The sequence below is a fragment of the Culex pipiens genome, chromosome 3 (genome assembly GCF_016801865.2).
Source record: "Culex pipiens pallens isolate TS chromosome 3, TS_CPP_V2, whole genome shotgun sequence".
Lineage (NCBI taxonomy): Eukaryota > Metazoa > Arthropoda > Insecta > Diptera > Culicidae > Culex > Culex pipiens.
This window is the reverse complement of record NC_068939.1, coordinates 51,428,939-51,445,206: the sequence shown is the minus strand read 5'-3', so window position 1 is coordinate 51,445,206 and position 16,268 is coordinate 51,428,939. Positions and strand designations below refer to the sequence as shown.

The following is a 16,268-nucleotide window of genomic DNA, read 5'->3' as shown; positions in this document are numbered from 1 at the left end:
GCTGCACAAAACACTGACATCAAAACATCAACACTGACATCATCCGTACATCAGCGAGTTCACGGCAGCAGTACCCAACTGCACCACGGACATCGAGGCCATCAGACAAATCGACTCATTCGAATCGTCATCGTATTTTAGAAAAAGCCAAAAAAAAAACATCACACAATATCAGTAAAATTTCGTACTAAATACACCTCTTTTTATTATGTTTAGAAATATGAACAAATAAATGAAAATTAAATGAGCGCTTCTTCTTCTTATTTCCAACTGAATTTCGAGCAGCAACGGTCAATGGAATACCCGATTCGAGTGGTAGAAATGACAGTTCTCCTATAAGGATTACATTGTAGAAAAAAGCAAAAACTGCTCGAATGGAAATGCTCCATTCAAAAAGGTAAATATTGAAGTGGCTGCGTTCTGCGTGCTTTTGGCGGGGTGGGCGTTACTGCGTTACGTTTGCGATATCGCAAATAATCGTTTGCGATATTGGAAGCAATGTTTCCTGCTGACGGGTGGAAACCGAGATTTGCGATTTTTAGAGCAAATCGAAAGCAGAGTTTCCGATTCCGCAAACCGGATTTTGTTCCGTGTAGTGCAAACGGTCAGCGAATCTTCATCCATCAATCGTGGCACTTTTTGTCCATCTCAGCATTATTACGAATGCCACAAACGTCGTTCAACAACCACACACTGCACAATGGGTTATGATGTGGAAGCCATGCCCCACGTGTCCATCCACCCTTCACTCGGGGTGGCCACGTGCCATCAACCCCACTGAAGACAATCCAAAAGAATAAAGCAAAATCGTGAACCATCGGAATTTGGAGAATCTACCCCGGGTGACCCCCACCGATCGTCGGCCGGATAACAAACTCGTGAGTTAACCCAAAATGGAATAACTTGTATTCATATGTGAAGTCTTAGAGTCCAGCATTTGAGGGGGGATTCGGTGGTCCGGAAATCGAAAGTCATGCACCGAGGGGAGGGCGGAACTTCTTGTACTTGTCTATGCGAAAGAATCATGACCGATGGAAGACAAAACGCTGCTCGTCGTGGTTCCGTGGACAATTGGGCAGAGTCAACTCTCTATGGCGGCATTCCGTGATTTATCGTGATATCCAATGCGGTTGAATGAAGATATGATTCGACAAGTAACGGGCAGTGATGGATGGTAATTACGAAACTTGATTAACCGTGAAATATTGATTGAGTCCACTGGGCAGCGGCACTTTGGAATATCTAGGGCAACTTTACGAAATCAGCGGTTTAAAGAGTTTTAAATTGCTTCCAAATAACAGGGGTTCAAAAGATCACCAAACTAGAGTCCACTTCGTAGAGCTATTCACGCTTTGTTACTTCACCACTCGAACCTGCAGTCAAACCCCCGGTCAGTACGCCCAGAAGTGGCCCGACCTGTACCTACTCCGTAGGTGCGATGTAAATTCGGCTGAAATGGCATCCGTTCGAACCTTTGACTTTTTAATGTCATGACACACTCACAACTGCACAGGGCAACCTTCCACCTAGCAAAACCGTCGAAAATTGGTTTTTGGGCGATCCCACGAGGTGGGTCGAATCTCGGCCCCGTTAAAATGTTTGCAATTGCGCCCCGGCTAATGGTTTCAAATTAATAGCCAGGGAGTTGGGCAAGGTCCTGCCGGTCGACGGAGCGCGCGCGTTCGATGATTCGATTACCTTTCCCAAATTAGCATTATTGCGCACCGCCGGACACCGGGCACCGGGAGTTTCCGCGTAATGAGTAACTATACTGTTGCTGCTCGGCATTAGTGGGCTGGGCTGGACAGGGAGATGGTCCTTGAATGCCATTGTGTGTGCCGGAATGCGCTTCAGAGGACCCTCACTGCAGTTAGTGCTTGTTCAACATTCGGTAGAAGGGCACTTTAGTTGCTGTTTGATTTGGAACGAGACTACGTTTAGAATGGACATGAAAGGCACTTGTGTTTGTGTTTAATGAAATTAGATGCGAATGCAAGCAATTTGATTGCTTTATACAGGAGTGGACTGTTTTCAGATGTTTATTAATTTTATTTTAAATTCATTTCATTAAAAAACTTATAGTTATGGTTTATCTCACACCATTTTATAATTTTAATCATAACATTAACTTCATTAAAAAGTCTTTGATCCGGCTTCTAATATTTTTGCAACATCTTTTTTTGGCATACAGTATGTAAAAAAAGTATTTACACCCCTTGGGCACTATGCACATTTTGTGATGAAACATGTGACAATTTAAAGTTTGACAGAAACCTAGAACTACATTGCGTTCAGAAACTCATGCCAAACATTTTGCTGCCAAATGCTCATGAAAAGATGATTTCTGTAAAAAGTTCTATAACAAATACTATTACAGAATCAAAAAAGGTGCAAAAAAAAGTGTGTACACCTTTCGAAAAATTAACATAAATAAAGTTATTTGTTGACAAATCACCATAAAACCAGTCTCCCTTGGAGTTGGGAGAATTTTATGCCCTTTCCGATGCCACATAGGTTGACTTGTGAATTGTGGACCGGTTCGGATGCCGGCGGATTTTCCGACGACGTAATTCCGGGTTGGTACGAAATTCCAACGAAAAATCTATTCTAGCGATACAAAGACCCCCAAAACGGTGTTATACCCACTCCAGAATGTTTATTTAGCGATTCTATGGTAATATATTGAAATTTAGTTAAATTTAAAGTTTGCAAAATTAAGTTTAGATAAGTTTTATTTAGAATTTCCAGAGTTATATAAACATTTATACTAAGTAATTAGTAAACTTTATATTCAATCCAAATTATTTTTTTAATCAGTCAAGGATGCCTATTTGGAGTTGGAAGACTGGATTTATGGTGATTTGTCAACAAATAATTTTATTTATGTTAATTTTTCGAAAGGTGTACAAACTTTTTTTGCACCTTTTTTGATTTTTGTAATAGTATTTGTTATACAACTTTTTATAGAAAACATCTTTTCATGAGCTTTTTGTAGCAAAATATTCGGCATGAGTTTCTGAACAAAACGTAGTACTAGGTGTCTGTCAAACTTTAAATTGTAACATGTTTCATCACAAAATGTGCATAGTGCCCAAGGGGTGTAAATACTTGTTTAACATACTGTATTTGAACTCAATGAACTAATATGAATGAAAACCGGCTTAATGGTTACGGCTTCTGCCTCACAAGCAGAAGGTTCAGGGATCAATCCCGGTCGATATCTTTGAAATTGGAATCGGGAATTTGAACTTTTAATATGAACAAAAACGAAAACGAAATTGAATCAGGTTGGATTCGAACTCACACCTTTGGATTGGTAGTCTGGGACGCTAAGCAGTCAGCCATCAGAAGGATTTTACACTCTAGCTGTGAATTGATCCGTAGTGTTGAAAAATGTTATCTTCTCATATTTAATACGCGCTGATCCCTGATTTGCCTGAGGGGATTGGAAGTCTAAATATAGATCGAGTTTCCTTCAGATGTTTGCTTCTATGTTTAGGCGGGGCCGAACAATGCCCAGCCACCTCGGAATTGGACCGCAAGGAGCTCTGTCATTCTGAAATGGGTCGTTGAAAGCAGCGCGAGGGCTATCACCACCTAATACCCGGAATTGAGATAAGTTGTGTCAGCCTTCGGCATATACAAAGTCTGATACAAACTATCAAAAAAAAATCAAATCATTCGTTCTACAGCATTGCCTTGGCGTTCTCGATTGCGAGATTCCTACTCGAAACTAGGTGTCCGAAGGCTTGATTGTTGAGGCAATTGCAAACCTCTTTTTACACCTTAGCTTCCATCCACCCCGGGATTCGAACTGAAGACCTTTGGATTGTTAGTCCAACTGCCTACCAGCGACTCCACCGAGGCAGGACCCAGGGAGACGACTCCTACACCTGGACTGAGCTAACGACCTAACCTTTTTAGGTTAGTCCGGGGCCAACATTTACTTCCCGTCTGACGGAAGGAGTGATCAGACAAATCTCGTCTCGAAAAATGCCACCGGGACCGTCTGGGATCGAACCCAGGCCGACTGGGTGAGAGGCAATCACGCTTACCCCTACACCACGGTCCCGGCTACAAACTATACTTTTCCATAATATCGCTACCGGTTAGCGGGTATTGGATTGGACCACACACACACACACACACACACACACACACACATCCTTTTTTGGCATATGAATGAGTTAAATTGTGCATCTATTAAAATAATGAACTCAATTTAGATTCTGTCGATTGTAGCGGTTCCTGGAAGCTCAATTCTAAAATCACTGACTGACCTACAAAAACCTACGAAAATTATTTCTTTAACAGTCCATTCGTACACAAAATTTATGATGTAACATTTTTTTCAAAATCTTAAAACCAACCTAACCTAAATGGCCCAACCCAACATAGTAACAATTATTGCGACCATAAAACCAACCCATCATCAACACTCGGTTCCGTTTGACCAGAGACAGATCTACAGTGTAGATTCTACACAGAATGCACCAACCGTCGATTCCCGATCCTGTCCAGTGCAACGAACGGACATCAACGGCGAACGCGCATCGCCAGCCCAGTCCATAACCGTCCGCAAAAAGCCACAGAATCAACAAATAATAGCCAAGTCGATTCGAGTCGAGAGCGTCCAGCGTTCCAGTCCATCCAGTATTCAAATCAGACGTTCAACGCGGCGGCTACCCATTATCAATTCAAAGTTCAATTAAAATTGATTGAATTAACAGATAACACCGCGCGCTCGTTCCCGCCTCCTCCGGGAGTTCCCTCCCTTGACCACACTGGCACGCAACCAGGGAATGGACTCTCCGTTGACGTTCCGTCGAACAATTCAAAGCGCTGCTGCTATTTACATTTCAAGAATTTGTTTGCATTGTACCTCCTCCTCCTCATACACTGAACCTCCTCAGGATGTCCCTCGACACCCATATGGACAATGTTTAGTTGCCCACCCTGCTACGAGTCCCAACGGAACCTGTTAGAGCACCCGTGCCAGGCCAACCGAGGCTGTTGCTACACTATTCAGAAAACTGTTATTTAGAGATTAAACCCCAAATTTGCATATGGCAGCAGAATGCATTTTATTCACCCGTGGGCACAATGGATGAGCACACCCGGACGATCCTTTATACTTGGAGCACTCTCCTCCGGCATCGACACTACACACTGAATAGGTGAACCAATTGACACTGCAGGCGGAGAGCTGCAGAACAACAGAGATCAGACAAATCTGCCACCCGGTACGGAAAGGTCTTGACCATTTACAGGAGTTAATAACTTGAAAGCGTTTGTTTACCATCATCAGGCGGGGCGAACTCGAGGGAAACGCTATGGCGGAGTGATGCAAATGGAGGAGGAAATCCTGGCAAAAGAGCAACAGACTGGAAGAAGGCTTTGTGGTTTGCAGTTAAAACCGTACTGCCAAGACGTCCCATTCGCACGACGAAGAAAGCAGATGCAACCAACTGCAAATTAATTTGGTTGTTGCAAACTGTTGTTGTACGGAGTTCAACATCGGGGTGCTCTTTTGCCGTTTTGGCTTCCAGTTTTTGCAGCATATCCATTTGTTGCTGTGCGGTGCCATAATCTGCAAGCCACCACCGACTATTTTCCGCGGTTTGAACTAATGTGAATATTGTGTAGCAAAGAGTGCAAATTACTGTGGCCAACTTGGGGGGAAGAAGCGGTTTTGGGACGTTCAAAAGATAGTGGCATTTTTCGGTTGAAAGGATTTTGCTGTCTCAGAGTTTACAAGCTATCAGGGATCCATAGATTCAATAGCCCTTTAAAGCATATTTGAAGCTGATTCTCATATAATCAATTCTAAAATATTCCCTAATGAGTAGAAAGCGCAATTTTACGATTTTTTGTTCTTCAATGAATATTTAATGACCCAGTGATCACTTTCCAAATTATAAAATCGTCACTTTGATGCTATTTGCAACACATTTGCTGTAAAAAGGTAGGACGTGTCACAATATAGCACACAAGCGACAATATGTCTAGCTAAAACTCGTTAAAATACTCAAATTATGTCAGCCTTTTTCTAAAACAACAGATTTTTGAAAATTGAGTTTATCAGCACGGAATTTGGCTGAAATACGGCTATTGTAAGTTCAAATTAAAATGGCTTACTCAATTATTAAATTTTACGCTTCTTTATTAAAGCAATTCCAGCTCAAATCAGAATTTCGTCTGGTACTTTTGTACCCGGCCATCTCCGATTTCAATGAAACTTCGTATGACAAAATTGTAGGAAATCGGACGGGCTTTCTGAAAAAATACACTTGAATAAAAATACACGCCACTTCTATGATTTTTTTTATTTTTATGTTTAAAAATCAAATTTTAAAGTGATGTCATGATTTTTTTTCCTTCAAAATTTTTGAAGATATAGCCTAAGATGTTACAAAAAGACTGACTAAAAATGCAGGTTGGTATGTCTCTCCTACAAAAATACAAAAATAATTTACTATAACTGTTTTTTTTTTTTTTTTTTAAAGTGGTATAAACGCAAAAATGTTTTAGAACCGATAATGGGAATCGATTCGCCAGACCATTTTACACAAAAGTCTCCATATTAAACATTGTCTTATGTCCAATCCTTGGGGAGATACAGCGGTTTAAAAAAAATAAAATGTCGAAAAATAGGTTTTTTGTGGATTTTGGCAATTTTCAGTTGATTTTGCAGTCTCGAAAATATTTTTACCGTAAAGCTCGTCCAAACTTATGACCTTTGACAGCTTTTCAATTGGATGTATGGGCAAACAGATATAAGCTTAAATACATTGCTCATAACTGAAAATAGAATATTTTTTCAGTGTGGTAGAAACCTGAATAGTAAATAAGCTTACCCAAATCGTTTGAATATTTGCACTTCACAGAAAAAAAATCATGGTAATATTACATCAAAAAGGTGTAATTTTTTACCTTTGGAAATGTGCAATTTTACCTCTTTTCTGGTGTAATGTCATTTTTTCAGTCTAATTTGAGGTTAAGTTACAACATAAATGAGGAAATATTCAACCTTCCAAAATTACAGCTTACATTATTTTTTACTGTGTTCGAGATACAGTAATTTTTAAATTTCAAAATACAAAAATGTTATTTTCGAGTACAATTGGCTCCATATACACAAAAATGGCTTATATAGGCCTAGGATAACATGCCTACAAAGTTTCATCGAAATCGGAGAGGGTCAGGTACAACAGAACCAGAAAAAATCCTGATTTGAGCTTAAATTGCTCATCAACATTTTGAAACAAAAAGTATACGAAGAATTTTTAAATCAAAAATATCATATGAAAACTATTACTCAAAATTAAAAAAAAAATCTAAACAAAAATCAGCTGGTTCAAATAACTAGATAAGCATTTCTTTTATATTTGAGTGGTTACCCTAACCTAACAAAAAAAATAAAAATTTCAAAAAACACCTTTTTTTTATTTGCAAAAAAATATAACTCCTCATTTTATACGATTTTAACTCTCTTGGACGCAAATGAATGGTTATTAGTCAGAATTGAAGGGAAAAAATGTGTATCGAAAAATCTAGCCTAACATTTGAAAAGGTAGTAGAAACACATATAAAACACAGCTTAGTCCGTGTCTGGACCAAAAAGCCAAGGTCCGGAAAATTTCACATAATAAATTCAAGAACAGAAGTACCGTCATCTGGGGTCAATTGGAACAAATGGGGTGAATTGGGACAGTTGTTTTAGCAATTTTAAAGCCTAATATTTTAATATTTCTGAGTGGTTTCGGGTAGACCAGATTCAGAGCAACAATACGTGTACAACCATTTCCAAATATTAAGCATTTAACTGCTCTAAAAATTGCTGTTCCTATTCAGACTGTAGTCTTGATTCGCCCCAGATGACGGTAGTTCGAGATACACATTTTTGAACACAAATCCAAGCGTTGTCGAAAAATTGTGAGATGCAATACTCGATACTTCGAAATTTCGATTATCCGAATGTTCGTATAGGACTTCGGATCATCCAAACATGAACAACAACAAAAAGTCTTTAATTTCTTAGTTTTGATACCAAATTAGAGTGCTGTGAACCCATTTTAGTCAAATTTGAATGGTTGATTGTCTATTAGAAAAATGTATCTTTGAAATTTATGAACTCATTTGTCATAATGTTTTCTGTCACCGCTGTAGGGGAGAGATCGACGTGGATCAGTTAGCGAGAGAGAGGATGTGGTTAGATTGATTTAAGCGTGTAGCGTGGAGGGAGAGTAAGGTTTGGACGGACGCTTGGGACGGACGGGAGAAATTGCGGAGAATAAAAAGTCAGCTTAAATCCTTGCATTAATCGGCCGTTTTTAATTCCGGAAAGTGACTCCTCTACATCTGGCGACGAGGACATCATGGAAGGAATTGTAAGTGTGCAAACCCGGCAGAATTTAGTGCAATTTAGTGGAAACCAACGATGCAGCTTGAAAATCTGTTTGATGAAATATCGGGCCCCATCGGGGCGTAGCGCCGCCATGTTTTTTTCTTCTCGTGCACTGATATTTGATGGCAGCGATAACTGCAGTACTAGAATTCGAATTGACGTGGGATTACACTTAGATTTGTTTACAAATATTACTGCTGAAAAAAAAGAAACCCTGAGGGGATTAGCAGTTAACTCTGAGGAGTGAACGGATTTTGCTTCATACTCTGAGGAGTAGTTTAATTTTCTAAACAAATCGAGGTTTGTTGCTTCAAAAAAAAAAAAAAAAAAAGAAACTCTGAGGAGTAAGCGTTTTCTGAAGAAATTTGCTAAATACTCTGAGGAGTAGTTCGTACTTCAAACAAATCGAGATTTGTTGCTTCAAAGCTCTAAGGAGTAAGCGTTTTTCTAAGATAAATACTCTGAGGAGTAGTTGCATTTTTTTAAAACAAATCGAGGTTTGTTGTGTATCTAGAAAGTGTACATTTTCTGAGAGTTTTCCAAATATGAGATGAATGTTGCGAAACAAATCGTTTCAAATTATATGCTTTTCGTTTGTAGGTTGACGATGCTCGGCCTGTTCCACCGTTTCGGTGCGAGCAAATTGAACGGAGTCACCTGGCAAAGGAGTGAAAAAGCTGGAGGTCGGCTCTGGAGATTTACTTCGATGCGTACGATGTCTGCGATCAGCGTAAAAAGAGGGCGAAACTGCTGCACTTCGGCGGTAGACAACTACAGAAAGTCTTCGATAGTTTCCCCGACAGCGTTAAGGCACCTGAAGATCCGTTGCCCGTCTACGACACGGCTATCAACAAGCTGAATGAGTTCTTCGAACCAACCCGTCAGTACATACTGGAACGAGCGCGACTGAGGAAAATGCGGCAGGAGAAGAACGAAAGGTTCGCGCATTTTGTCATGCGGATCAGGCAACAGCTGGCTTGCTGTGGCATGGAACACTTCTCACCGGAAACGAGAGAAGTCCTGACGGAAATCCTCATCATCGACACCATCACGACGGGATGCAGCTCCGATGAGTTGCGACGGAGCATCATGCGAAGAGACAGATCGCTCGCCAAGATTGAAGAGCTCGGATCATCGATGGAGTGCGTGGAACAGCAGGTTAAAGATATCGGATTGCTGAAGGTACCGGAACCGCAGATGGAGAAGGCTTTTCGCGTGGAGAGATACCCTCGTACGGGGCGCTTCAACCGAACGGATCGCTTCAGCCGACCGGATCGCTTCAGCCGGCCGGAGCGCTACACAAGGTCTGGACCGACCGCAAGCGATGCGAAGTGTTACAGATGCGGCGTTCCAGGACATCTCGCCAATTCGGAAGATTGCCGAGCTCGAGACCAAATGTGCCATCACTGCAAGACAATTGGGCACTTCGGAGCTGTGTGCAACAAGCGATTGCAGTCGAAGCAGGGCACCAAACGAGTCCACGTGGTGGAACGCGAAGAGACACGGCAGGTTTTGCCGAAGGATGAACCGAAGGAAGAAGCTCAAACACAGTCGAAGAAGGAGTACTACTGTTTCTACTCGGGTAACGAATCGAATACCATTAGCTGTACAGTCGGAGGGGTCTCACTGAAAATGCTAGTAGACTCCGGATCGGACGCCAACGTGGTCAACACAGCGACCTGGGAAAAATTGAAAAAAGAACACGTTCATGTGGTTTCGATGCAAAAAGGAACTGACCAGGTGCTGAGAGGTTATGGAAGTAGTGCGCCGTTGCGTATACGTGGAACGTTCCAAGCCAGTGTCAGTGTGAGCGGACGAACGGTTGATGCGACATTTTTTGTCGTGGAAGAAGGTCAATGTTGCTTGCTTGGCAATGCAACCTCCAAAGCACTGGGCGTGCTGAGAGTAGGGGTTAACTGCGTGGATCAAAGCACCAAGCCATTTGGTAAAATTAAGGACGTGCAGGTCAACATACACATGGATTCGTCGTTCAAGCCTGTTTTCCAACCAGTTCGACGAGTTCCCATTCCGTTGGAGGCCGCGGTGAACAAAAAGTTGGAGGAAATGTTGGCACGAGACATAATCGAGGTGAACTACTAAAATCTATACTTACTCTGTACACACCAACGGATCAGTTCTTTGGAACGTTTTCATCATTACAAATAAAAAGTCAATCTGACATGTAATTACTAAATTGCTTCATTATTTCGTTTAACACAGGTGAAAACCGGCCCAACGTCGTGGGTGTCACCGTTAGTAGTAGTGGGAAAGGCCAATGGGGAGTTGCGCTTATGTCTGGATCTGAGGCGTGTGAACGAAGCAGTTTTACGCGAGCGTTTTCCTATGCCGGTTGTTGATGAACTTCTCGCGCGGATTGGAAAAGGAAAAATTCGCAGCCGACTAGATATCCGTGAGGCATTCCTGCAAACTGAGCTGGCACCTGAATCGAGAGACATCACGACCTTTATCACAAGTAAAGGTTTGTTCCGCTTCAAACGGCTACCGTTCGGCCTGGTATCAGCGCCGGAAATATTCCAGCGGGTCATGGAAGGAATTCTAGCGGGTTGCGAAGGGACAATCTGTTACCTGGACGACATTTATGTGGAAGGCGAAACCATTGACCAGCACGATGCAAGACTGAATGAAGTATTGAAACGCCTCAATGACTACGGAGTCATTCTTAACGACGCTAAGTGCATTGTTGGGGTCACTGAGCTGGAGTTCTTGGGACACGTCATCTCGCCACATGGAATTCGACCAGTTTCGTCTAAAATTGAATCGCTTGTGTCCTTCCGTCGCCCTGAAAGCGTGAACGAGCTGAAAAGTTTTCTGGGCCTTGCAAACTATCTGAACAAGTTCATTCCCAACTTAGCAACCATCGACGAACCGTTGCGAAACTCCTCCATCATTCACAAAAGTTCGAATGGTCCCAGCAGCAACAAAATGCGTTTGAAGCGATCAAACTAGCATTAGCAAACTCCAGCTGTCTCGGACACTTCTCGGTTGAGGACTCCACCTTGGTGTTTGCGGATGCCAGTCCAACGGCACTCGGAGCTGTTTTGATACAGAGGAAATCGGATGGGGCTTGTCGAGTTATTTCCTACGCGTCGAAATCTCTGACGGACATGGAGAAGCGATATTGTCAGACGGAGAAAGAGGCCTTGGCCTTGGTCTGGAGCGTCGAGAAATTCCAAATGTACCTGCTTGGGATGGAGTTCAAGCTTCTGACCGATTGTAAGGCTCTGCTGTACCTTTTCACCCCTCGATCAAGGCCGTGCGCAAGAATGGAAAGATGGATTTTGCGATTGCAAGGCTTCAAATACGTCGTGAAACATATTCCAGGCGATCAAAACATTGCTGATGTTCTTTCCCGATTGTCAACGATGGCGCCGGAGCCATTCGACGCCTCAGAGGAACTTTTCATCAACGAGATCGCCCAATCTGCGGCGGTAAACATTGCGATTCGTTGGGAGGAGCTTGAGAGATGTTCAGCAGAGGACGAAGAGATCAAGTCCATACTCGAGCTCCTGGACCAGGATCGGCTTTTTGAGCTACCGTTGCAGTATCGAGTTGTAAGTAAGGAACTTTGTCGTCTGGGTAACATTTTGATGCGTGGAGACCGTGTTGTTGTTCCTCAACGGCTGCGAGACCAGATATTGAAGATCGCACACGAAGGCCATCCGGGGTCCCGTATGATGAAAAGTCATCTCCGATCTTCAGTATGGTGGCCGAAACTGGACCAGGACACGGATCGTGTTGTAGCTCAGTGTCGAGGATGTACTCTGGTTTCGGCACCGTCTGCGCCAGAACCAATGAGCCGTCGAGAACTACCCGCAAGGCCATGGGAAGATCTGGCCATTGATTTTCTTGGCCCACTCCCGGAAGGACAGTTTTTGTTAGTAGTTGTTGACTATTATTCTCGGTACTACGAGGTATGTGAGATGGGAACCATCACAGCAGAGGACACCATTAGGGAGCTAAGGGCAATCTTTAGTCGTTTTGGGGTACCTTTGACCGTGACCGCCGACAATGGTCCGCAACTGAGTGAAGATTGCGTGGAGTTTTCTGACTTCTGTCAAAGTTATGGAGTAAAGCTGATAAATACTGTGCCCTACTGGCCCCAGATGAATGGAGAGGTCGAACGGCAGAATCGGACAATCTTGAAGCGACTACAAATTGCCCAGGAACTGGGGCAGGATTGGCGAGCTGAACTGCAACGATTCCTTCTCACATATCGTGCTACGGCACACCCTACAACAGGACGATCACCAGCGGAGCTACTGATGGGTAGGCCGATTCGTACCAAGCTTCCACAGTTGACTGTTACTCGCTTGGATGACGATGAGGTTAGGTACAAGGACAGTGTGGAAAAGGCGAAGGGGATGGAATATGCAAACGCGAAACGACGAGCCAAGGAGAGTGACATCAGTGTAGGCGATCATGTTTTCATGAAGAGAATGAAAAAGGACAACAAGCTGAGTACTGAATACATGAACGAGGATTTTGTTGTGATGACCAAGACCGGTTCCGACGTTACGGTGAAATCTGTAAAAACCGGAAAGGAGTTCAGACGGAACGTTACCCACCTCAAGAAGATCCAGCAAAGTGAAACCGACAACGAAACCACCGCCGATGGAGAAGCAACTGGGGATTCTGCATCTATGGAGAAGGAGACGTCATCCGAGAACATTGCTGACGAACCATCCGAGATGACAACAGGGAGTACCGTAGCTGCTCGGGCACGGAAGCGTCAGGAACCTTCACGGTTCCGGGATTACGTGGCTTACCAACTAAATACGTTTTAGGGGGGATGTAGGGGAGAGATCGACGTGGATCAGTTAGCGAGAGAGAGGATGTGGTTAGATTGATTTAAGCGTGTAGCGTGGAGGGAGAGTAAGGTTTGGACGGACGCTTGGAACGGACGGGAGAAATTGCGGAGAATAAAAAGTCAGCTTAAATCCTTGCATTAATCGGCCGTTTTTAATTCCGGAAAGTGACTCCTCTACAACCGCTACACAAAGCATTTCTTTGTCCTACAGCAAACAATAAATCTCATTTCTCCAAGTCGGTTACCCGAATCTGTCACACATTTTCCCAACCGCTTTGCGCTGCCTAATTGATCATATCGCTCATCTCCAGGGAAATACCCAAAAATCCTGCTCCTCATTCAATCCACACGTGCTACTACTCCCATCATCCTCACACGACCTGCTCGACCTCCCATATGTCACTCGATACATGTGTGTGCCGAAAGCCTAAGCCAAATATCCCACTCCAGCGAGTTCATCGAAATGGGCCTTTGTAGTCCTTGTTGTCAGCTCTTCGAGAGTCTCGTCGTAACCACCAACGACCGAAAAAAAATACGGAGGCCATTTCTTCGCCGAGCAGCAAATTCACTTCCAAATTGGTATCAAATTCTTCCCGAACATCTGCCGACGACGAGCGAGCGAGCATCAATGGCCACCGATTATTATTATTATAAGTGTGGTTTCTTTTCGAGCTTTTTTCTTGTTCGGTTGCTTGAGAAGAAATCGATATGCTGCTGCTGCTCATCCGAAAAACATATATTAATTTTTTGTTCATCTCGAAGAAAGAGTGGACGTGGAAGACGAGCCATTCGAGGGAAGCTCGAGAAAAGTGTTGAAAATTATACCCCGTCAGATGGCTAAAGATCCATGTAACTGACGCGGGTGTCGATTGCACAAGATGAGCTGCTGCTGGAGAGCTGTTGATTAGAACAAGCTGGAGAACATGGTGGAGTTGGAGTCTCTTGGGAAACAGTTACAGTTGATTGTGTTGTCCAAGTCTCCTAATATGACTACGTCAACAAACCTGACTCAAAAATGTTTTGGTAATAAATAAAAATCGTTTTTCATTCCAACAAATTGTGGCCTTCAACCATTCTGGCATAAATTTACAGTACCGAAATTACACTACTAGGTAACCAGATCTTCAAATTGTATGACTCGTTAAAATGGTTTATCGTGTAAATAGAAATGAACCCATCCCATCATTTTCATCTCGTCGCCGTCGTGCTAACTTGTCGTACGTGCATTTTGGGCCAAATTTAGTTAAGAACGCCATTTTGTGCAGCTCACAATGCCTCACCTTTTGACCTTCACAGATCTCCAAAATTCGATTTCAATCCTGAGATATTCAACGAAATCCGAAAAAACTCCATGCATTTTTGTCACTTTACATATGAAAGTAGTGTCAATCTTGTCGTGCTATCTTGTCACTCCCTGAAAATTGATGTAAGTGCGACAACTGGCCAAAGGGATTTCAGGTTAGAACGCGTTTGACGCACGTACAAGTTAGACTACCGTAAACATTTGTAATTATAACTCGGGACTTCAGCAGCCTACTTCAACCAAACTTCGAGACAATGCACATAATGGTCAGCCAAACAAAACGTGTTTGTTATTGTTTACATTGCGTGCTATCATTTTTGTTAATTAAAGGTCAAACATTAAGAGTCGTTTTAATGGAACTCCAGTTTCCAACCAACAGTATTCGAACCGGCGATTCGAATAGGCTGGAAAACAGAATGATTTTCGTTAAATTATCTCAAAACATGAATTAGTCTTCCATAAGTTCTCAAACGATTTCCCATGTGAGCTATGTTGTGATAACCTCCTCGTGCGTTGATCTATTTTCAAGTAATTAAGATGCAATATTTTGATAGCACAGCATCCACACTGTGCAAACACATTTACAATAATTTATGACAGCATAATATGCTCCAGACGCAACAGACACACACGCAAGCATAACAAAACGATGCTCAAGCGCGATCCACTTCGCAGCACATCTCACACCCATCAAATCTATTCTTGTTATGTTTACAGTCATTCTTTTTTTTTCGCTGACTGCTGAAAGTGAAATTTTTATGCACTGCTGGAGCAGCATAAACTGCATTTTCTCGCCTCGACCGCACACACACATGTGGTGGAGGATGCTGGGAAGCTGTGGAAGCAAAATATTGTGTGTGTGATGCTCTGCTGACATAATTGTAACTTCAAAGGTTTGGAAGAACCGTAAAATTGGTTCAAATTAAACAAATTTCAAACTGTCAAATAAAAAATATCAACTCAAGAAAACCATGCTGGTAAGAGAGTATCACCCCAACGATTGGTTGTGCCAAGCCAAGACCTTGCCGTATAGTAGCAACACACAACCTCTAAGATGAAACGAAAACAACCCAGTCTAATCCAGTTGCAGCCGCCGCCGACGCCTCGGCGAGAAACCGGAGAGGCAGCATACAACGTAAACACATGTATCTTTGCCACGTAAAACAGCTGTCAGCTGTCAAAATTTTAAAAATGCACAACCTAGCTCAGCAGAAAACGGTGACTCCCGGGTGGCGCACGATTTGACTTTTTTTTCGTTTTTTTTAGAGACGTGGAAAATTTTCGCAGTTGCTGGAAACATAATTTTATTATCAGAATTATGATATTTTGAACGAAAAAACCGAGAAAAAAAACACGAACCTCCAAATTAGAGGCTTAAAGAGATTTTCTCGGAAACATTTTTTCCCAAACAAAAAAAAAGTACCAAAATCTTAACACGGTTACCAATTTGTTCCTGCTTCGTTTCCTCGGAGAGTTTTTATTTTTATTATTTAACTGATTTCGTGTTGTATACACACACACAAAACAGCCAGCCATCGGTTCCATGTTCGGGCCAGGATCGCGCGGGCCATATGGGTTCCCCCAAAAAAAGCAGGAGACCCCTGCTCGGAACAAAGCGAACAACGGAAAGCTTACGCTTTATGATAATCTCAATTCTCATGATTCAAGCATGATTCGAACGTGTGCTCGTGTGTAGCCGCGGCTGCTGCCACTCCTCGAGGGACACAGCC

General features: G+C 42.7%; 2 protein-coding genes across 3 annotated transcripts in view; one reads left to right on the top strand and one right to left on the bottom strand.

Moving 5' to 3' along the window:
- Positions 1–16,268, bottom strand: part of LOC120418485 (neogenin) — a 259,674-nt gene that overhangs the window by 144,088 nt on the left and 99,318 nt on the right. The gene's annotated exons all lie outside the window — the stretch shown is intronic.
- LOC120418486 (uncharacterized protein K02A2.6-like) lies at positions 8,170–13,389 on the top strand. Its single transcript, XM_039580925.2, has 3 exons — positions 8,170–8,390; positions 9,008–10,495; positions 10,628–13,389. The coding sequence occupies exons 2-3, from the start codon at positions 9,323–9,325 to the stop codon at positions 11,372–11,374; spliced, it is 1,920 nt and encodes a 639-aa protein (XP_039436859.1). The 5' UTR covers positions 8,170–8,390; positions 9,008–9,322; the 3' UTR covers positions 11,375–13,389.

Coding starts and splice junctions, on each gene's coding strand:
- LOC120418486 (XM_039580925.2), top strand. CDS start 9,323: ATGCGGCAGGAGAAGAACGAAAGGTTCGCGCATTTTGTCATGCGGATC. Junction 10,496..10,627: donor TGGCACGAGACATAATCGAG/GTGAACTACTAA, acceptor CGTTTAACACAG/GTGAAAACCGGCCCAACGTC.